Source organism: Kogia breviceps, chromosome 3, assembly GCF_026419965.1.
Source record: "Kogia breviceps isolate mKogBre1 chromosome 3, mKogBre1 haplotype 1, whole genome shotgun sequence".
In the NCBI taxonomy this organism is placed as follows: Eukaryota; Metazoa; Chordata; class Mammalia; order Artiodactyla; family Physeteridae; genus Kogia; species Kogia breviceps.
In genome coordinates this window covers 515491-538241 of record NC_081312.1, presented here as the reverse complement: position 1 = coordinate 538241, position 22751 = coordinate 515491, and the positions used below count along the sequence as shown (strand labels likewise).

Genomic DNA, 22751 nt, shown 5'->3' with positions numbered 1-22751 from the left:
GGTCCGGCAGGCCTGAGCTGGACAGGCGTGGGGGGCCCCAGGGTGGTGTGTGGGGTCACATGCGTGCGCGTGCGCGTGTGTGCATGTGTGAGATTTGGGTGATTCATTGAATTCCAAGGGGTGGGAGCTGGAGTGCTTCTGGGGACACATGCAATTCAGCGGGGGAGGCGGGAGCAGAGAATACCAAGTGAGGCCCGGTTTCTCAGTGGTGGGGTGCAGAGGGGTGGAGCTGTCATCTGGGGGCCCAGCAGCTAAGGGCTTGTGGCCAGAGCAGGCACAGAGTGGGGAGTGGGTGCACCGGAAGGTCCGCGCCGAGCTGCTGGGAGGTGGCCCTGAAAGGGCAGCAGAGACTCCTGGCCCCTCCGCCACCGTGTGGCTCACAGTCTGGGTGTGGGGGGCAGACTTGAGGTGAGCGCTTAGAGCACTGAGGCCCACAGGGAGAGTGGGTCAGCCAGGCCTCAGGCTGGGGAGGAAGGCGCTCCAAGCAGAAGGCCCAGCAGGTGCAAAGGCCCAGAGAGGGAGAAGGCTCATCGGGTTCCAGACCCGATGCATCAATCAGGACCATGTCGGGTGAAGGCTCCAGGGCGCTATGGCAGGCCTTAGCAGCATGGCCTCTGAGCTGTGGAGACAGAAGGCAGGGCCAGACTGGAGGCCTGTGCTGGTCCCAGCCCCTACTCAGGAGGGGACTGGTGGGGACTGAAGGTGGGGTGAGGGGCAGACAACAATGCCCCCGTGCCCGTGGGGGAGGAGGGCTCTCGGGGGGTAAGCTGCCGTGGCGCTTGTCGGGTGGCCACTGAAACAGCCTCCTGGGGTGGGGATGCCCGCGTCAGAGGCCAAGTTCTGGAGAAGGGGTTAGTTCTGGGGGGACACAGGGAGTGAGCAGCTGCTGTGCCTGAGATGGCAGGGGATGGTGGGGTGGGGGGGCGTGGGGGCGGGCAAAGGTGAGGACCAGGTGGAAGGTGGGGCACCAGGCGTGACTGCACTTCTTGTGGGCTTGGCGAGGCCTGGAGGGGGGCTTGTCTGGGGAGCACTTGGGATCCAGGGAGGCCTGCTTCCTTTCTCTTCATCACTTCTCTCTTTCCTTTCTCCTCTCCTTCCTTCACTTTGTCCTCTTTACAGCTTTATTTGGGTATAATTTCATACCGTAAAACTCACCTATGCACATCCGATGCTTCTTTTTTTTAAAATTTATTTATTTATTTATTTGGCTCGCAGGCTCCAGAGCGCAGGCTCAGCAGTTGTGGTGCACGGGTTTAGCTGCTCCACGGCATGTGGGATCTTCCCGGACCAGGGCTCAAACCCGTGTCCCCTGCATTGGCAGGGGGATTCCCAACCACTGCGCCACCGGGGAAGCCCAATGATGCTTCTTAACCAGTTCAGAGTTCTGCAACCGTCACCACAATCCAGTTCTAAACCATATTCTCCTTAACCACAAAGATTCCCTCATGCACGTCTGCTGCCACTCCCCAGTCCTGGTCTCTTTCCAGGCCACCACTGACCTGCCTCCTGTCTCTGTACACTTGCTTTTCTGGACACTTCCTATAGATGAAAGGCACATACAACACAGTGTTTTGCATCTGCCCTCCTCTGTGTCTGCGCTTCCTGGCACTTTGACCCGCATCAGTGGTGCCGAAAGGGTTCCGTCCTAGGGCTGACTGCTCAGCTGGCGGCCTTTTGGGTTGTTTCGGTTTGGCTGTTACGAACAGAGCTGCCTTGAACGTCCGTGAGTGGCAACACGGGTCCTCACAGGTTCCGGGCACTGGCACTGTGGGGTCGTCTGGTAGACTTAAATCTAGCTCTGAAAGAACCGCCAAACTGCTTTCCGAAAGGTTACTCCTTTGAAGACTGTCTCTTCAATGTCAGGAAGGAGAGGCTATAGGTGCAGGGCAGAGGTGAGGCCGGGGTGGGGTGGGGATGGGGGTAGGGGGTACCGGGGGTTAGCCGGACAGACGATGGACTGGACGGGGAGGGGCCAGGCGGGGTATGCAGGCGTAAGTGTGAAGTGGAAGAGAGTCGCCGGCCGGCCGGCAGGAGCACCCGCCTGCGCGCTGCGGGGTTTAGCCGTCGGGGTCCGTCCCCGGGTACCCGGGCGCTGGCCCCTGCGTCTCCGGCTTGGTACGCGCTGCGGGGTCCCAGGGCTTCCGGAGGCCAAAGAGGGCTTCCGGAGGCGGAGGGTCGCTCCCTCGTGTCGGTGGCGCCTCCCGGCCGCAGGGGGCACCCTGAGCGCCGCCGCTGACCCTCCGGCGGCTGCTAGGCTGCCATTTAGTGCAAGGGGCTGATTGGTGGGGTCCGGACGAGGAGAGTGTCAGGTGTCGCCGCGATTGAGTCCCGGAGGGCGGACCCCGCGAGACTCTCAACGCCGATAGGTCCCCGACGCACCGGAAATGCCTCCGCACCGGACAGAACAGACAGCACTCAAACGCCGGGGGCACAGCTCATTGGGCAGGAGCTAGAGGCGTGTCTCAGCCTACTCGGTGGTTGGGCGCGGGCCCAGCAGAGGCGGCACCTGAACGGTGACTGGACGGGGGGACGCAGTTCTCGCGGGGATTGGACGCGAGGACGCGGCGGCGGCGGCGGCGCGCAATCTGAGAAAGGCGGGAGGAGGCTGCATGGGGCGGCGGCGTCGCAGGGTGGACCCGGCGGACGCGGCCCGGGCCCTGCCTGAGGCCATCGCCGCGTTGAGTCAGATGCTGCCCGCCGGACCCAGCCCCGAGACCTTCCGCCGCGCCAAGTTCGACCGTCCGGAGGCGGTGAGGCCAGCAGGGCAGGCGGCCGGGGCCAGTAGGGCTCCGGGAGGACGCAGGGACGCCGCCAGCCCTGCTGACCGTCGCTCTTTGATCCTCGCAGGCCCCCGCGCTCTGGCGGCTGCTCTTCCGCGTGCTCTCGCCGCAGCTGGCCGACGGCGCCTCGGCCTCATTCTCCCTGGGTAAGCCCAGCCTTCCTGTAAGGCCCGCCTGGTAAGGCTCTGGCCCCGCCCACCCAGAGAGCCCCGCCCACTGCACGACCCACGAGACAGCCCTCCGTAAGGCCCCGCCCACTGCCCCCCCCCCGATGAGACCCCTCCCCTCCCTTCGTGTCAGCCCTTCCCCTTCCCCCCTCCAGGTTAGCTCCCAATGCCCCTGCTAATCCCTTGCAAGCATGGTCTCTGCTCTGCGTCCCGCGGGAGTCCCTTAGGAGTCTGGGTAGTGTCACCTCCAGTGGGTGTCCCCCCTGAGCTGGCGTCTCCTACCGCAGAGGCCCAGGTCCGCTCTGTGAAGTTGGCGCTGCGCACCCAGGGCTACCCTAGGCGGGCCCTGGCCCAGCTCCCGGACGACGGCTCCCAGGGCAGCCGCGAGCTGCTGCTGGCCCTGGCCTGGCTCCTGGCCCGCGGACCCCTGCCCGAGCGGCTGCTGACCCAGAACCGCGTGCAGCTGGGCGACGAGATGCCTGTGTGCGAGGTGGGTGAGGGATGAGTGTGAGCCGCGCCCTGCCCGGGCGGGAATCCTGGGTGTGGGCACCGGACCGGCGGGGTCAGCCCTGTGGGGGTCAGTCTTGTTGCCCCGAATGCCTGGGTGAGCACACGGAGGCAGGTCAGGGCCGGGGACGTGCCTGCAGGCTCTTTACCCAGCTCTTCCTGGCACCCCCGGGATCTCTTGGCTCTCACTCCCGGGGGCTTCCTTTCTCTTTCCCCTTCGTGGTCTGTGCCTGGGGTGTGGGAGCAGTGTGTGACCCTTGCCCCCTCCCCAGTGCGAGGCCCTGGCCAGCCCTGGCCCTCCTGCCCCCAGCGTGGAAGCAGATGGCTGTGTGGACATCCGCCACCTGCAGTGGCTGATGGGAAAGCTGCGGTTCCGGTGGCGAAACCTGATGGCCAGTCAACAGGAGCAGTGCGCCCTCCTGGGCAAGGTAGTGCCACGCATGCGTTGTCCACCCAGGGGCAGTTGTCCTCTGTGCTATAGAGGCCTGTCCAGCATTCCCATCTCAGGCTGGGGCCCAGCCTTTGGCTGAATGTGGGCCTTCCCAGGCCTGGCTGGGAGCTGACCTGTTGGGCACAGCCTGGGGTGGCCCAGAGCCTGACCCTAGGGCTCCAGGTTGTCCAGGAGGGGGCCTAGAGCAGGTGTTGCTGGACATCTGTGGGGCAGGGAATCAGGGGGGCAAGGAGCCTGCAGGGTCGACCTTCCTGTCCCCAGAACTCCCCAGAAGCTTCAGACTCTATGTCACCGAGCACCAAAGGGGGCCCTGGGGAGCCATTGCTGCCTGAACACGAGATGGCGAGGAAGGCACCCCCTCCCACCGCATCCTGGGTGTGGGCTCATGGGCTTCCGGAAGGCTGGTAGGGCTCAGCTGTTGGGGCACAGGTGTCCCCACAGGTCCAGTGCATGGTCTGGGCTGAGCGGTGGCTGGGCGGATGGCCCAGGGCTCACACCAGCGTGGGGCTCTCTGGTGCTAGACGCCGCCGCCTTGCGCTCTGCCCCTGGGAGAGGGTCTTCTGCTCAGCTAGTGTTTCCTGGGGCCCCTCACTGCCTCTTGTCTGGGCTCCAGCTTCTCGTCTGTGTGGGGCACGCCCACCAGTTCACCTCCCTGCTGCCTTCAGGCCCCACCTCGCTGGGATTCCCTCCCTGTGTCCGTGTCCCTGCCACTGGGCTCAATGAACCACTGAGCCTGTGCAGAGGCTGTTGCTGCCACCACGTGGGCCTGGCACCTGATGAGCTGAGGGGGAAGCGGGGGTGCCCCACTCTACCTATACTGCTCCCCTGGGAGCTGGGTGGGGTGCCCCTCCCTCTGCATGGCCTCCTGGTGGCTTCTGGGCCCTGGGCCAGCCTCCTGGCAGTGCTGACTGCTCTCCTGGGCCTGCCCCTCTCTGAACCCTGTTTCCTTGTCTGTCAGGTCCTTGCCTAGCGCTGGCGGGGGCGAGGTGCCCACCTTCTGAGCCTAGGGTCTGCATTGCCTGTTTCAGATCCACTCATATACCCGTGGCTGCCACAGCGACCGCAGCCTTGGCCACCTGTCTGTCACCGAAACGGAGCTGCTCAGAGACCCAGAAGGTGGCCGGCAGGTGAGGGCGGGTGGGACCACGGTGGGCGCAGCCCAAGGTGAGGAGGAGCCTGGGAGGGTGGGGGACCCAGACGGCTGGCTTTGAGCTGTGGGTGTTAGCCAAGCCCACTATCTTTTTAAAAATGATTGATTGATTGATTGATTTCCGCGTTGGGTATTCATTGCTGCACGCGGGCTTTCTCTAGTTGCTTTCTCTAGTTGCGGCGAGCCGAGCCGGGGCTGGCTACTGTTCGTTGTGGTGCGCGGGCTTCTCATTGCGGTGGCTTCTCTTGCTGCGGAGCAAGGGCTCTAGGCGCACGGGCTTCAGTAGTTGTGGCTCGCGGGCTCCAGAGCACAGGCTCAGTAGTTGTGGCACACGGGCTTAGTTGCTCCGCAGCATGTGGGGTCTTCCTAGACCAGGGCTTGAACCCGTGTCCCCTGCATTGGCAGGTGGATTCTTAACCACTGCACCACCATGAAGTTCCTTTTTTTAAAAAAAAAAATATTTATTTTATTCATTTGGCTGTGCCGGGTCTTAGTTAGTTGCGGCATGTGAGATCTTTGTTGCGGCGTGCAGGATCTTCATTGTGGCATGCGGACTCTAGTTGCAGCATGCGGGATCTAGTTCCCCGACGAGGGATTGAGCCTGGGCCCCCTGCTTTGGGAGCGTGCAGTCTTACCCACTGGACCACCATGGGAGTCCCGAGGCTCACCCCCTTGCCCATGTAGGAGACACGTGCAACCTGAGGGCCTTTCTTGCCCCCTGGAGCAGCCGGTGCTGCTGTGTGCGTGCACGTGGCTGGGCACACTTTGGGCCGTGGGAAGAGCACAGGTGTCTGGGCCGGGCTGGCGGCCAGCCGAGGGGGGCCACTGGAATTAAGGAAGACTGCTCAAGGGTCCGAGCCGGTGGTGTGGGTGCCTTGAGCCTGGGCATGTGTCACCTGTTGACGGGGAGGTGGGGGTTGCTGCTGCCCCACCCTCTGCCGACCTTTTCAGGAGACCCTGTCCATCATCACTGTTTCCTTCCCTTGGGCTCGCCTGGCCAGTGGGTCCTGGGACAGGCCCAAGGCTGGCCATTACTTGAGTGCTGGGCTCTGGCTTGTGCAGAGTGTGAGGCTGGCAGTGCCTTGTCCCGGGGCACTTGGCTGGGTGGGAGGACTGAGGCTCAGGGCAGGCCCAGCTGATCGCAGCTGCAGAGCCGCGTGCTCCTAGGGGGTCTGCATCCCCACTGTGGGGTCAGGGCGGCCACCTGGGGATGTCTGCCTGGCCCTTGGTGCCTGTCCGGCCTGCGTTCCTGGTTGGTGCCTGGCTGGCTTTACCTGGGCAAGGCTGTGCTTGGCCCTGAAGGTGCTGAGGCAGCATCTGGGCGTACTGAGATGCCCTAGGCTCTGTTCCCTTTCAGGGGTGACTCGGCGAGGCCCGGGCCTCCTGCCCCTGGTCCCCTCCCTGGTCTGAGTAGAGCAGAGGCTGTGCCAGCTCCAGCCTGGTGCTGCCTGGCACCCCAGCCTCTGTGGGGGGCCTGGGCGGGTTCGGCTCCCCTCCTGGAGGGTGGTGCATGTTGGTGCCACAGGACTGAAAACGGCATGGCCAGGTGCGTGGGGACAGTTGGCTTCCTTCCAAGGAGTCTGGATGGGGAGCTGGTGGCAGCCTGGACCAGCTGACCTGAAGGGGCTGCACTCTTGGGATGCGTCCCAGAAGCTTCTGGAATGATCTCTTGTTGCCCTGTCAGTGGCTAGGCGTGCTGTGGAGTGGCTGGGCGGCATCCTTGGTTACTGGCTGGGCCTGTAGTCTTCTTATATTGTGGCTTGGGGCGTGGGGGTGTGGACACCCTCTGGGACTGTTCTTGGGAACTAAGTAAGCTGCTCTTCTCACTGGCCAGCAGGTGTATGTAGCGGGGTGTGTGTGTGTGTGGTGTGGGCATGTGGGCTCCACCCTCCCATGTCCGCAGCCCTCCCCCAGACCCCGGGGCGATTCTCACTGCAGGCCTGCCTTCGCCCTGCTCCACTGGCCGTGGGCTGGGCCCTGGGCCTGGTGTTCAAGGCCGCCCCCATCTGGCCCCCTGGCCCGGGAGCCCCTTGTCCAGCTATGTGCATCCCCTGGTCGCCTGGCAGGCACGCTGGTGTGCATGGCTCGGGCACCCACCTCAGTGAGTGGAGGCCTGGCAGGGCTCTTGTCCGCCGACAGGGCAGCTGCCGGCTTCGGCTGTTTGTCCTGGCCCCAGAACACACCCCTGGGCTCCCCTCTAGAAGGAGCGGTACTGGAGGATGGGTCACTGTGCTGGCTGCTGCGTTCAGAGAGGAGCACAGCGGGTGCTGGCCTGGGCCGTCCCAGAGGGGCCCGTCTGTCTCTCCGCAGCTTGCCGTGGGCCCTTGGGGGGGACCGTGCCTGGCCTTGCCCCTGTCCGGCTTCCCGAGGCCACAGTGGCCTCGGCAGGAGGGACGGGAGCGTGTGCCCATGCGCTGGGCCACGGGGTCCACAGGTGCGGGGCTGTTTGGGCCGAGCCTGCAGGCCGGGGCCGGGGAGCTGCGCGTCTGTGTTCCCCACCCTGGTCCCCAGTCTGTCCTCCGTTGCCTCCAAGCTGGGCGCCGCGCAGCCTCTGCCCTGCCTTCGGGCTCCAGCGGGCTCCAGGGAGGGAGTCCCAGGACCCGCTAGTCTCCCGCATCTGGGGCCTCCCTGTATGCCCGAAGCCTCCGGAGTGCAGCCCTCGGTCAGCGGGGGATGTGGGGTGGGGTCCCAAGTGAGGGGGCACCAGGACTCAGCCCCCGGTCCTGTGGGACCCAGGCTTGTGGGGGGCCTGGGGGATCACTGGTGTGGTCAGAGGCCTGGTAGGCTTGGCCTGCTTGTGCTGGAGGTGAGGCTGCCCTGCCGTGCTGTGCCCTGCAGGGAGGCGGGTCAGCCCACGGGTGCGCCGAGGCGACTGAGCCAGAGACGGTGGGCGGGGTAGGCAGGGTCCCGGGCGCACCACCGGGCTCTCTGACTGTGCGGCTTTTTAACGGTTTGCGTTGCAGCTGCTGCGGAGGCTGGAGAGGGAGAACGCGCGGCTGCAGGCGGCCCTCCAGTGGCGTCGCCGGGAGCTGGTCTTCTGGCGGTGGATGGTCAGGAAGCCGTGCCACCCACCTCCTGTCCCTCCCCTCCCCTCCCCTCCCCTCCCCTCCCCTGGTCTGACCACAGCAGCCCTGGGGTGGTGGTGGTGTCTTCCCATTTTCCAGACAGAAAGATAAGTCTCAGGGAAGCCCCCCCCACCCAGCCCTGAAGCCGGTTTCACACCCAGGCCTGTGGGTTTTGTGTGTGTGGCTCTTTCCAGATGTCCGTCTGTCCCATCACCACCCTTCCCAGCTCCTGGGGAGGCCCGGACTTCTCAGGGGTCTTGGCCTTCCAGAAGCCGGGCCTTTGTGCCTCCCTGGCCTCCAGGCCCACGGGGGTGAGGGTCACTGTCCAGCTCGCTCTGCGACCCGGGGGCAGGAAGTGACCCTGGGCCTCTGTCCCTACCGGCTGGGGAGCTGGGCCTCTGGTAGTGAGGCCCAGGCCTGCCGCCCACCCTCTCACTTGGGGTCCCTCTCTGCAGGACACGGTCCTGGGCGCCTGCCCCCCTGAGGCCTCACAGCCCACGTGTCTGCCCAGGATTCCCACGCCAGGGGCTGGAGCGTTGGAGCCCCTGGTGCAGGAGCTGCAGGCCCTGCAGGGAGAGCTGCGAGAGGCGGTGGAGGCCCGGCGGGCGGCCTGGGAGGCCGGGGTGAGGACTTGGGGCCCTGGCCCGGGCTGTGCTCGATGGGGGGCTCCCACGGTGGGACTTGCACCATTTGGTCTGTTTGCAAGGGGGGTGGGCTCACCTGCCAGACGCCCCTGCCGCCCCACCCTGGCCACCCTGATGGAGGTCTGTTCGTTCTCCCAGGGCAGTTTTGGTGTCGTCCCTGCTGGCTTCCACTCACACCCTGTGGCCTTTTGAACCTGTTGGTGGACATGTGGGTCCCCCAACCCCACCTGGGTGCCACCCTCCTCTCTCCATGAGCAGGACTGGGCGAGCACTGGGTTTGTGGCTGTGAACAGTGGGCCACGTGCGCTGCATCGATTGATTCCCTTTTTCTGAAGCATCTTAGAGTAAACTGCAGGCATGCTTTTCCCCTCAGATACCCCTGGGGAGCATGGGTGTTTCCTGGGGGCCTGCAGCGTGGCTCGTTCAGGCCCTGCACGGCCATGTCTCCTCCGGCCAGGCCAAGCTGGAGCCCCCCCTGCCCTCTTGGGCAGTGACAGCTGAAGCACCGGTGACGTTCGCAGGCAGTTTCTTACCAGAAGTGGGGCCGGTGCTTGTCCGGGCTCAGGGCTCTTCATGCTTCCTTGTTGCGACCCACGGAGCAGTGCCCACTGAGGGTCGGGGTCGGGGTCGGGGTCAGGGTAAGGGCAGTTCCCTGGGGACACCGAGGGCACAGCCTCTTTGCGCTCCCTGCCGCCTGCAGGGTCTCTGGGATGGGCCTGCCCTGGGGGCCAGAGGTGTCCTCACCAGGTCATGTCCTCGGCCTGGCGTCCCCTTAGCCTGGTGTCCCCTTGGGTCAGGGCCACCCCATGCCACGCCTCTGCGAGGGCGGTGGGAAAGTGGGAAGCCGATAGAGCAGAGGACATGCTGAGCCCCCCTGGAGCGGTGGGTGGGATTGGGGGTGGGTGCCCCGAGGGTCTGCGCTCTGGGCTCTGAGCAGACCCTGCAGGACTTGGCCTGCTGGGGGCAGCCGGGCCCACTCCCCCTGCAATACCGCGGTGAAAGAGCTGGGCCTGCAGCTGGGTGGTCCTGAGGGCTCAGGCCCTGCAGGGCTGTCGGGGGTGATCAGGCTGCTGGCCCTGTCCCCGGGGCCCCACGGCCTCTGGCTTGGGGCTCAGATGCTCGGTGCGGGTGACAGAGCCTGGAGGGGCCGGGCCTTCGATCTGGCGCCGGACTTGGTCCCCTTTGCCTGGGAGTGGTGGGCTCTGGGCCCTGGGGGCTGGGGGCAGGGCTCAGGGAGGGCCGAGGGCCCTGAGCCAGGGTCCTGATGAGACTGGTCACCCTCAGCTCACTTGCCACGTCCCCTGTGCAGGTCGGAGGCCGTGGGCCCGAGTGGAGCGCTGCGAGGACGGCCTTGCGGGAGGCCGTGGGTCAGGACCTGGCGGCTCTGCGGCGGGTCTGTGAGCGAGGCGGCGGCGGTGGCTGCGGCCTGGCCCAGCTCCACGGGCCCCACCGGCTGGTGAGGACTGAGGCTGGGGCGCCCGGGGGCCCAGGCCTGCGGGCCCCTGAGGTGATTGAGGCGCTGAGGAGCCGGGAGGCCCACCTGGAGGTGGTGCTGCGCCAGCTCCAGGGCCAATGTCGTCAGGAGCTCGCCAGGCTGGCGGGAGCCCCGCCCGGCCCCGTCTGGATCCTGCCACCTGGACGCTGATGCTCCCTTCTCCCAGGGGCACGCCCATCAGCCTGGCTGCGCCTCGGAGGGGCAGATTCCAGGCCGGGTCGCTGCAGGGGTGACACAGCTGCAGGCACGCTGGGCCCCAGGCCTCGGGTCCCCACTTTGGGCAGTACCCAGCCCCGCAGCCTGCAGTGCTGGGGGCAGGCCTATCGTGGTGGCCACGGGTATTCAGGATCTGGAGAAGACATGGAAATAAATCGTGGAGGCCTTCTTGCAGGGCTGAGGCTCCAGCTGTCCCTCCGCCACCCTTCCAGGTCTCTGTCTGGGGAGGGGGTGCTCCCCTCAGGCCCAGGGCGAGGGGTCCCTGGGCAGTGGTGGCTGAGGCTGGGCTGGTCCAGGGCTGCCCAGGTGCTAGACGGACAGGCATAGCCTGCAGCACAGGGTGGGCGTCAGGGCCCCGGGGGACGCAGTGTCCTGGGTGCGCCCTTGGAGCGCGCTCATCCTGGGCTCCCTTTGTACACCCCACCCTGGGCCACGCCTGGGCCTGGTGTGCGTGTGTGTGTCTGTGTGTCTGTGTCTGTGTCTGTGCTGGGCAGGGACGCCTGGTGGGAACCTTGGGTTGGGGGGGACTCTGCTCCGTTCCTCGGGGTGGTGCCCGGGGGGTGGTGGGGGAGGACACTGTGGACAGTTGGGGCTTTGTTCCCGAGACTGCTCGGGGAGCTGGGCTCCGCCCTGACAAAGAGCCATCTGTGTCCGGAGGATGTGCCCCCAGCCTGCCAGAACAGGCCCCTCTCCTTCCCAGGAGGCTTTGCTTCTTGGCACCTGCCCCGTCCCCCTCCCACCAGCGGACATGGCCTCAGCCCAGCCTCCCTTGCCGGGCTCCCCTCTCCCCCAGGGTGCTCTGCCCGACCTGCCGGCCAGCGTAGGCCCCAGGGCCCAGCCACAACACCTTCTCATTGGCCTTTGCTGTCTGCTTGGGGAGCGCTGGCTCACGCCCAGGGGCACCGGCCCCTCTGGGCCATTCTGGGCCTCCTTTGTCCTGGGTTGGGGCACACCTGTGGCGCCTCTGCACTGGCCTTGGGAGCACTGACCAGACTGGGGGGTGAGCCGGCCCCCCTTCAGGAGTGCCCCCCTGACCCTCTCCTCACAGGCTGGCCCCAGAGAGCCTCTGGCCTGAGCCCCTCCCTCCAAGGCCTGGCCCCCCTCTCCTAGCCCCTCTTATGGGCTCCCTGCTTGTTCCAGTCGGGTCCAGGGCACACGGGACTCAGGCCCCCGCCTGCGGCCCTCGAGTATTTAAAGGCACTTCTGGACCCTCTGCTGCCGTCCTCCTGGCTGCCCCCCGGGCAAGTCCACTGAGAATTCCCTGCCTTCTGTGGGCTCCCTGAAGCCGGGATGGCCACTGGCCCTCAGGAACTTAAGTTTTAGAAACTCAAATGCAAACTGCGTCACGGAGCTGTCACTTCTCAGACTGATCTGTAGATTCAGTACAATTCAATCAAAACCACAAGCGTGTCTGTGTGTCTGTGGGACCTGGGCTGGTGATTCTGAAACACGAGGTGGAACCGGCCCGAGAGGCCAAGCTGGTGGGGAGTGGAGCCGTCCGCGGTGACCCCGCGAGGCAGGAGCTTTCCAGGGCTGCAGGGAGCAGGCGTGGGCCCTGGGGTTTGGCTCCTACCGTTGCCGTGATAAGTTAGCGGCTCACGGCCCTGACCCTGCAGTTCTGTGGGGCTGAGGCCTGGTGGGCAGGCAGGGGGCCCTGGGGAGATTCCACCGTGGACCTCAGGCCTCACACGGGCTGTCATCTCCAACACTCCCCAGCCCCGCAGCCCCGTGGCTGCTGCAGTCCCCTTCTGCGTGTGACAGGACAGGTTCACAGGCCTCACCCCGGGGCTCAGACCCACGGGACAGACGGGGTGCGGGGCGGCGTGGGCCCACGTGTGCACTGGAGCCTGGCCCGGCTGCATGGTTCCCCGCCGACCCACAGACACAGCCCTGCAGGAGGTGAGGATACCACGCTCCCCTCTGGAGTGCCTTCCTAAGAACACAGGAAGTCACTGCATCAAGACTAGAAACCTGTTCATTAGAAGACACTGTAAAGACAGCGAAAAGGCAAGCCTGAGCTAGCGGGAGAGTTTATCGCAACACCTGTAGCCCGTAAAGAACTGGTGTGGAGCAGATAGGGCCATCAGCCCAGGGGAAGACACGGCAGAGAAGGGGAAACAGGAAATCAGATAAGTCAAAATGTTAGCCCTTCGCTGTAACCAGGGACGTGCGGGTGCGCTGTGTGGCCGCAGGTGGGCGGGGCACCGGGAAGGGGTGGGGCTGGCTTCGAACTACCCCCGGGGAAGCACACGGGCACGTCTTGTGAGAGGCCCCCCCCCCCACCGCCGGAGTCGCGGGGACAGGAGCGGATGTGGGAGGTCCCTGCCGTCCGCCAAGGCGGGTGGGTGACGGAGTGACGGGGACAGCCGGCTGGCCAAACTGCAGCGGCCTCCTGGGATCCGGAGTCAAAAACTCTGAGTCTTCTAGAAAACACAGGCATGTCGCAGAAGACGACACACAGGGAGATCTTAAAAAAGTAAAACAGGGCTTCCCTGGTGGCGCAGTGGTTGAGAGTCCGCCTGCCGATGCAGGGCACGCGGGTTCGTGCCCTGGTCCGGGAAGATCCCACGTGCCGCGGAGCGGCGGGGCCCGTGAGCCGTGGCCGCTGAGCCTGCGCGTCCGGAGCCTGTGCTCCGCAACGGGAGAGGCCACGGCAGTGAGAGGCCCGCGTACCGCAAAAACAAAACAAAACAAAAAGAAAAAAAAAAAAAAGCCAAACAGCCGTGACCGGGGTAGGGAAGGGATTCTCACCTGTGGGTAAAGCCTGGGACAGCGGGGCTGCCTTGCGGGGCTTCGTGGTCGTGGGTTTATTAACGGTTCCCACTAGCCCCCAGGGCACCTGTCCTTTGGCTGTGTCAACCGTGAGGTCAGAAATCGAGGAGCCAGTCCAGGTGCTTTTCCCGCGGCCAGACAGCTCTGCCTCTTGTTCTGTCACCTCCACCTTCACGGTCCTTTTGGTGCCCTACCCGACTACCCACTGGCCAGCCTCCCTCTCCCTTGTCCTTATCTACACTGGTCGACCTTGGCTTGACCTTGGCTTGGGGGACGTGGCTGGCTGGTCAGGACTGAGGCCCCCCGGGGCCCACCTGCAGCCTGAGGGGTATTCCCCGTGGCCTGCTGAAGTTCAGGTTTGGGGGGACAGGAGCATCTCTCAGCGGGGCACAGTTGGCGGGGCACAGTTGACGATCTTGGTCCATAGGCCCCGTGTGTGGCTGGTGGCCATGAAGTCGTGCCTCTGGAGCTCCGGGGCCCCCAACTGGGTCCTGGATGCTGAGTGCAGCTGGACACCAGCCTCTCTGTCCTTCTTGGCCGAGCTGGGCTGTTCCTCCTCTCGTCCATCAGCCAGGATTCCCGAGGTGCCCGACGTGTGCAGCCCCGGGGCTGGGGGCAGGGGCTGGGGGAGAGCAAACACCATAAACGAATATGCATCGGGGGGCGATGGCCCTGGCCGTGCAGGGTTGGGGTGCGAGGTGACAGAGGGCGGTGGTCAGAGGAGGCCTGCCCGGACGGTAAGGGAGGGGAGGAGAGGGTGCTGGGTGTCCCATCCAGGAGGGTGGTCCAGGCAAAGGAAATGGCGTGCTTATGTGGGGGCTGCATGGGGGGAGTCTGGGGGGGTAGGACATGAGCTCAGAGGTGGGGTCGCAGAGGGGCGGGGGCTGCAGGCTTCTGTGCCCCAGGTCAGGATTTCGGAGTTTCTTCTGAGCAGGGTCAGGGCACCGTTCAGGGCCAGGTCCCGTCTTTGTTCCGAAAGGCCCCATGTGCCCCTGGCGGAAGAGCTTCTGGGCTTCAGCGAGAAGGCGTGTGAGGGGTGTTGGGCTGGGACCTGGTGGACTCTGGTAGATTTGGGGCCTGGGATCTGTTGCTCTCTTGGCTGTGGGGCTTGTGAGCTGGTGGCTCCTCTTTTGTTTTTCTTCTTACCGTCTTTAGTTACAATTCCCAAGGTTTTTCCTTCCCTTTTTAGGGACAGTTTTTTTTAAATTGTGGTAAAAAACACACAACATTAAGTTTGCCATCTTAACCATTTTTTAAAAATTGAAATACAGTTGAGTTACAATACTGTGTTAGTTTTGGGTATACAGCAAAGTGATTCACACACACACACATATATATTATATATATATATAAAATATATATATTTTTTTCAGGTTTTTTTTCCATTATAGGTTATTACAACATATTGAATATAGTGCCCTGTGCTATACAGTAAGTCCTTGTTGCCTTTTATCTAGATTGGGGTGGTCATTTCACGCTTAAATAAATTTGTCAAAACGCAAAAAAAGGGCTTCCCTGGTGGCGCAGTGGTTGAGAATCCGCCTGCCGATGCAGGAGACATGGGTTCGTGCCCTGGTCCGGGAAGATCCCACATGCCGCGGAGCAACCAAGCCCGTGAGCCATGGCCGCTGAGCCTGCGCGTCCGGAGCCTGTGCTCCGCAACGGGAGAGGCCACAACAGTGAGAGGCCCGCATACCGCAAAAAAAAAAAAAAAAAAAAAAAAAAATGCAAAAAAAAAAAAATCCTTGTTATTTATTTTACGTATAGTAGACCATATCTATGAGTCCCATGCTCCTCATTGATCCCTCCCCACCCCCTTCCCCTTTGGTAACCATACGTTTGTCTCCTATGTTTGTGGGTCTGTTTCTGTTTTGTAAATAAATTCATCTGTATTCTTTTGTAGATTCCACATATAAATGATATCATGTAATATTTCTCTTTGTCTGACTATGTCGCTTAGTGTGATGATCTCTAGTTGCACCCATGTTCCTGAAAATGGCATGATTTCATTCTTTTTTCTGCCATCTTAACCGTTTTTAAGTGTACTGTTCAACAGTGTTAAGATATTCACACAGTTGTGCTACAGATCTCCAGAACTTCTTACATCTTGCAGCACAGAAACTCTGTCCCCACGAAACACTGATTACCCCTCCCCCAGCCCTGGGCCCCCACCATCCTTTCTGTTTCTGTGAATCTGACTCTTCTAGGGACCTCATATGAGTGGACTCACACAGGATCTGTCCTTTTGTGACTGCCTTATTTCACTCAGCATAAAGTCCTCGAGGTTCATCCATGTTGTAGCACGTGTCAGGATTTCCTGCCTTTTTAAGCCCGAGTAATATTCCATTTATGGATAGACCTTGATAGGCTTACCCCGTCATCTTTCAGTGGACATTTGGGTTGCTTGCAGCTGTTGGCTGTTGTGAAGAACGCTATGATGGACGTGGGCGTGCAGGCATTCCTCTTTTTAGTTTAGTTTTAGAGGATCTCTGGGTCATCAAGAGCCGGGCATGGCTTGATGGAGACAGCCGTGCAGCCCGCAGAGCCCCTGGGAGGTGAGCCAGGGGCAGGGACCAGAGGGGGCACCCTGGCTTGTCTGCCTTGGGAGGAAGGTAGCAGTGACTGTTAGCTCCCCCTAAAGTTGCTTCTTGGGTCTGATTGTTTTGGCAGCTAGCATTGCCCTAACTCAGGGTTCCTGCAATTTCTCAGCTCGTGGTGCTTGCAATGGCTCAGTGATTTTTTTCACAGCACCTCTTGGTCCAAAGAAATACCTAACACTTCTGTGTATTGTGGCCAAAGAGCTTAATAAGTATTTCGGTACTAACAACTTCGTAGCAGTTTAGAAAACAAACCCCAAACCCCAAACAAACCAACAGCACATAAATTGAAAAAAACCTTAATTCTTAGAAACTACAATTACTTATTAATAGGATATCTGAAACTGTTAGACTCTACACACCTTTTCAAACCGTAATCACATTGGACACTGCCACCTGCATGTGGAATTTTGCCTGGTGTTTGCGTTTTTATTTCAGCAACTGCTGTTAAACCAGCTTTGCAAAGAGATATCTTAGAAAGGAAAGCAGTGCGATCCAGTGTGGAAACTCTGAGTTCAGTCGAATTATTCACAACATGTCTGGCATGTTCTGTATCCCATGTTTCCCTCAAAAATGAAAAATACCCTGTAGTGCCCCTGAGAATTCACTGTAGCACCCTGGGGTGCCTCGGCACACAGTTTGGGAACTGTGATCCTAATCAACTCAAGTCTTCGTGTTTCCCTATTCTGTTTCTTTCCACTTTGTATTGTGTTTTATTGTATTTTATTTATTTTACTTTACTTTTTTTTTTTTTTTTTTTTTTGGTCGAGTGGCTTGTGGGATCTTAGTTCCCTGACCAGGCATTGAACCCGTGCCCTCAGGAGTGAAAGTCTGGAGTCCTAACCACTGGACCACCAGGGAATTCCCTGTATTGTGTTTTTAAAGCTCCATCCTCGAAGCTGTGTGTACAGCTCTTCACTGCTTCCGCCCAGTGGATAAGGTCCCAGATTCACTACATTTACCATTTCCTGCACGTGGACACCCTGGCTGCCTCACAAAAGCCTCTGCTCTTCGGTGGACCTGTGGGAGCAGGGCTTTGGGGTGCACACCTGGAGCAGACCAGTGAGTTCTCCAGTTGGTCAGTTGGATGTGCCAGTCCATGGTCCCACCATGTCCTCGGCCCCTGTGACCCTCCCTCAGCATGTCCTAGCTTCTGCAGCTTTGCCAGTTGAATAGGCATTAAGCCGTCTCCCAGTTTACTTGACATTTCTCTAATCATTGAATTTGACCATCTTTTCATGCACTTGCTTAGTTTTGGGGCCTCCCTCTTCTGTAACTGGCTGGTCATATCCTTTAATCGTTGGTGTTTGGGGGCTGCTGACTTTCAAAAATTGCTTTGCAGAAGTTCCTTGAAAATTCGAGATATGAATCCTTCATTGGTTTTACATGTTATAAATATCTCTGCATTCTGTCATCTGTCTAAAAATTTGCTCATGGTTTCCCTTTGTTGAATAGAAAATTTCAAGTTTGTTTTAATTGAATTCATCATGTTTTTGCCTCTTGCTTTTTACAATTAACATTTGAAGACATGCTTCCCTCCCTTGTATCATATTCTCCTACATTTCCTTCTGTCAGTTTCTTCTTCAACGTTTAGGTCTTCACTCCATTTAGAGTCCACCTCTGTGTGTGATGTCAGGCAGGAATCCAGGTCTCTTCCACGTGGTGAGCCAGTTGCCAACAGCGTCTACACACAGACGTATCCTCTCCTGTCCTCACTGATCTGGGCCTTCTGCATATTCAGCTCCCGTTTATCCTGACCTTCCTTCTCTTCCACTGCTCAGTTCATGTACCAATACTATGCTGCTTTTATTACCGTGTGTTTCATCAGGGTTCAGCCAGAGGAGCAAAACCAGTAGGGGTTCTATATGAAGGGATTTATTGCCTACTGTTGCTGGTGTAGAAAGATACTGTGAGGATGGTGGTTTCATTTTGGCTGTCTTGCTAACGCTTACCAGTCCGAGGTGGTGATCCTGACTCTCGGTCTTCAAGGGCATGTAGCTAAGGTTCCCCATTAAGTATGGTGCTTGCTGTGCTCTTTTGGTACATAACTTTTTTTCTTTTTTTAAAGATTTATTTATTATTTATTTATCTTATTTTTATTTTTGGCTTGTTGGGTCTTAGTTGCGACGTGCAGGCTCTTTGTTGCCGTGCGTGGGTTTCTCTCTAGTTGTGGTGCGTGGGTTTTCTCTTCTCTAGTTGTGGTGTGCAGGCGCCAGGGTGCATGGGCTCTGTAGTTTGTGGCACGTGGGCTCTAGTTGAGGCGCGCAAGCTCAGTAGTTGTGACGCGCGGGCTTAGTTGCCTCGCGGCATGTGGGATCCTAGTTCCCTGACCAGGGATGGAACCCACGTCCCCTGCATTGTAAGGTGGATTCTTTACCACTGGACCACCAGGGAAGTCCCAACTCTTTATAGCTTTTAGAAAGTTTCCTTCCACTCTTATTTTCCTAGGAGCTTTTTTAGAATCATAACTATTAAGTGCTTTGTCTTTATTAATCAAGACAATCATATGATTTTCTCCTTTACTTTATTGTAATGAATTACATTATATTAACACATCAACACCCTTTCCCAAGTCAAACGATCCTTGCATTCCTGTGAGAAGTCCTATTTGATCATGATACTATAACTTTTAAATACACAGTTGGTTTTGGTTAGCTAACATTTTATTTAGAACATTCATATCTATGCTTGAAGTGAAATAGGTTTATAATTTTCTTCTTTTTTTTCTTCATATTTTCCTTATTATGTTTTGGAATCAAGATTACATTGGCCTCATCACAGCCTTTGCCACCTATTTTCTGGAAAACTTGTTAAGGTAGGAAGTAACTGTTCCTTGAAACTTGGATTTTAAAGAGCAAAAGTTTTTGATTTTGATGAAGTCCAGTTTATCAATTTATTGTTTATGGATTGTGCTTTTGGTGTCATGTTTGTTTGTTTGTTTGTTTTTTGACCAGCACCAGGTCATGAAGATTTCCTTTTACATTACCTTCTAAAAGTTTTATAGTTTTACATTTAGGTATATGATCCATTTTGAGTTAATTTTTGTATGAGATTTGAGGTTTAGGTTGAGGGTTTTTGTTTCTATTTGCATATGGATGTCTATTTTAGTGAAAGTACTATCCCTTCTCTGTTGAATCACCTTCACACCTTAGTTAGAGCTAATTGGTCACATTCAACAAACAAGGAATAGAAAGAAACTTCCTCAACCCGATGAAAAGAATCTGCCCAAACTCCACAGTTGACATAATACTTAATGGTGAAATACTGAAAGCTTTCCCCCAAGATCAGGAACAAGGCAAGGATGTTTACTCTTGTCTCTTCTATTCAACATTATATTGGAGGTTCCAGCCAGGGCAATTAAGCAAGTAAAAAAAAAAAAAAAAAGGCATCCAGGTTGGAAATGAAGAAGTAGAACTATATTTGCAGATGGCAAGAACTTGTATATAGAAAATCCTGAGGAATCCACAAAAAAAATATTAGGACTAATAAGTGAGTTCAGCAAGGCTGCAGGATACAGGATCAATATGCAAAAGTCCATTGTATTTCTATGCACTAGCAGGGAATAATCCAAAAATGAAGTTAAGAAAAACAATTTCACTTACAACAGCATCAAAAAGAATAAACTAGGAATAAATTTAACCAAATGTTGGGTAAAACTTGTGCTCTGAATACTACAAAGCACAGGTGAAAGAAATTAAAGGTCTAAATAAATGGAAAAGACATCTTAACGTTTATCACCAAATTGATCTATAGATTCAATGCAGTCCCTATCAAAACCTCAGACGGCTTTTTTCAAAAGTGACGAACTGATCCTAAAATTATATGGAAATGCAAGGGATACAGAATAGCCAAAACAATCTCAAAAAAGAAGACCATAGTTGGAGGATTCACACTTCCCAATTTCAAAACTTACTGCAAGCTACAGTAATCAAGACAGTGTGCAGTTATAAAGCAGAAACTAACACACCTTTGTAAAGCAATTATACTCCAATAAAGATGTTAAAAAAAATAAAAAGAATCCGCCTGCCAATGCAGGGGACACGGGTTTGAGCCCTGGTCCAGGAAGATCCCACATGCCACAGAGCAGCTAAGCCTGTGCGCCACAACTACTGAGCCTGTGCTCTAGAGCCCTCAAGCCACAACTGCTGAGCCCACGTGCCACAACTACTGAAGCCCGCGTGCCTGGAGCCCGTGCTCCGCAACAAGAGAAGCCACCTCAATGAGAAGCCCGCACACCGCAACCAAGAATAGCCCCTGCTCGCCACAACTAGAGAAAGCCTGCGCACAGCAACGAAGACCCAACACAGCCAAAACTAAATAAATAAATAAATTTATATTAAAAAAAATAAAGTAGCACACCCCACCCGAAGCATTCCTTATCACATTCATGCCTCCTAAAATTATCTATAAAATTATTGTTTATTTGAAAAAAAAACACAGTGTGCGGGACTTCCCTGGTCGTCCAGTGGCTAGGACTCCAGGCTCCCAATGCAGGGGGCCCGGGTTCAATCCCTGGTCAGGGAACTAGACCCCACATGCCGCAACTAAGAGTTTGCATGCTGCAACTAAAGATCCTGTGTGCCGCAACTAAGACCCGGCGCAGCCAAAATAAATAAATAAATATAAAAAAAGAAAAGACAGTGTGGTACTGTCATAAGAGTAGACATATAGACCAATGGAACAGAATTGAGAATCCAGAAATAAACCCTTACATTTATGGTCAATTGATTTTTGAAAGGGTGCTAAGACAGTTCAGTGGGAAAGGAAAGTCTTTTCAACAAATGGTACTGGGACAACTGGATGTGCAAAAGAATGAAATTTTTATATGCAAAAGAATTAAACTGGATCCTGTGTTAGTTTCCTAGGGCTGCTATAATAAATGACCATAAACTGGATGGCTTATAATAGAAATTTGTTGTCTCACAGTTCTGCAGGCTAGAGATCTGAGATCAAGGTGTTGGCGGGGGTGGTTCCTTCTGGGTACTCGAGTGAGAGTTTGCTCCTGCTCCTGGTGGTGGCCAGCAATCCTTGGCATTCCTTGGTTTGCAGCTGCATCACTCCAAGAGCTGCCTCTGTCATCACATGATCTTCTTTCCTCTGTGTATGTGTCTGTGTCTTCAAACCTCTCTTTCCTTATAAGGACACTAGTCATTGGATTTAGGGCCCACCCTACTCCAATATGACCTCAATTTAAGTTGATTACATCTGCAAAGACTCTATTTCCAAATAAGGTCCCACTCACAGGTACTGGGACTTCAGCATAAATTTTGGGGCACTATAATTTAATTTAACCCATAAGAGATTTCTTTCTTACAGCATACATAAAATTTAACTAAAAATGGATCATAGACCTAAATGTAAAAGCTAAACCTGTAAAACTCTTAGAAGAAAACATGGGGGAAAATCTTTATGACTAGGGTTAGGCAAAACCTTCTTAGATATGATACCAAAAGCACAAGCAACAAAAGATGAGATAGATAAACTGGACTTCATCAAAAGTTTGTTTTTTATTTTTTTAAAAAAATTATTTATTTACTTTGGCTGCACTGGGTCTTAGTTGCGGTACGTGGGATCTTCGTTGAGGCATGTGTCATCAAAAATTTTTAAGCTTCAGAGGACACCATCAAAAAAATTGAAAAGACAACCCACAGAATTGGAGAAAATATTTTCAAATTACATATCTGGTAAGAGACTTGTATCCAAAACATAAAAAGAATTCCTTCTTACAACTCAACAATAAAAGGACCATAAAGCAATGGAAAAATGCGTAAAGAATTTGAACTGACATTTTCTGCATATAAATCCTGTATGTGTTTTGTTAGATTTATACCCAAGTATTTAATTTTGGGGGGAGCTAAAGTAAATATTATTGCTTTAAAAATTTTGGCTTTCAGTTGTTTGCTTCCAGTAGAAGCAGGATTGAAGTTGTTTTGACCTTGTATCCTGTAACCTTGCTAACTTCACTGATTAGTAGTCAAATTTTTTTTTTTTGGTAGAACTTTTGGGATTTTCCACATAGACTTTCATGCCATCTACGAATAGAGAGAGTCTTATTTCTTCCCTTCTATTCTGTATGTCATTTATTTAGTTTTCTTATTTTATTGCATTGGCTAGGATTGCCAGTACAATAACGAATAGTAATGAATAGAGTGGACATCTTTGCCTTGTTTCTGATCTTAGGGCAAAACACCCAGTCCTTCATTATTAACTATCATGTTAGTTGTAGTTTTGTTTTGCCTCTTTTTTTATGTTTTCTTTTTAGATACCCTTTATTAAATTTAGTAAAATTTCTCCTATTTCTAGTTTACTGAGAGTATTTATCATGGATGGATAGTGAATTCTGTTAAATGCTTCCTATGCATGAATTGATATGATCACATTTTCATCTTTTTTTTTTTTTTTTTTTTCGGGCCTCTCACTGTTGTGGGCTCTCCCGTTGCAGAGCACAGGCTCTGGACACACAGGCCCAGCGGCCATGGCTCACTGGCCCAGCTGCTCCGCGGCATGTGGGATCTTCCCGGACCAGGGCACGAACTCATGTCCCCTGCATTGGCAGGCGGACTCTCAACCACTGCACCACCAGGGAAGCCCACATGTTTTCTTCTTTAGATTATTAATATGGTGGATCACACTGATTTATTTTCACATGTTGAACCAGTCTTGTTTTCCTGAGATAACCTCCCTTTGGTTGTGGTGTTTCTTTGTTTTTATTTTTTATGTTGCTTGCTTGTAGCTGCTAATATTTTGTTGAGAATATTTGTGACATGATGGCGCTGGATTTTCTTTTCCCTTGTGGGTTGGGTTTTCCTGGCTCTTCATATGCAGAGTAACTTTGGATTGTATTCTGCACATTCAAACGGTACCTTATGAATATCTGGTCTTGTTTAAATCCTATTGAGAATGGTGA

At 56.1% G+C, this 22751-nt stretch overlaps 1 protein-coding gene across 2 annotated transcripts; it reads left to right on the top strand.

Annotated features, from left to right (window-relative positions):
• Positions 1 to 2569: 2569 nt before the first annotated feature.
• Positions 2570 to 10976, top strand: TEDC1 (tubulin epsilon and delta complex 1). Of its 2 annotated transcripts, XM_059056493.2 has the most exons (8): positions 2570 to 2750; positions 2848 to 2926; positions 3235 to 3437; positions 3727 to 3882; positions 4934 to 5032; positions 8019 to 8105; positions 8576 to 8743; positions 10074 to 10976. In XM_059056493.2, exons 1-8 carry the CDS (start codon positions 2610 to 2612, stop codon positions 10407 to 10409), a joined length of 1269 nt encoding a protein of 422 aa, XP_058912476.1. In that variant the 5' UTR covers positions 2570 to 2609; the 3' UTR covers positions 10410 to 10976. The 2 variants fall into 2 exon arrangements, with proteins under 2 accessions (XP_058912476.1, XP_066883718.1); XM_067027617.1 differs by lacking the exon at positions 8019 to 8105.
• Positions 10977 to 22751: the final 11775 nt, after the last annotated feature.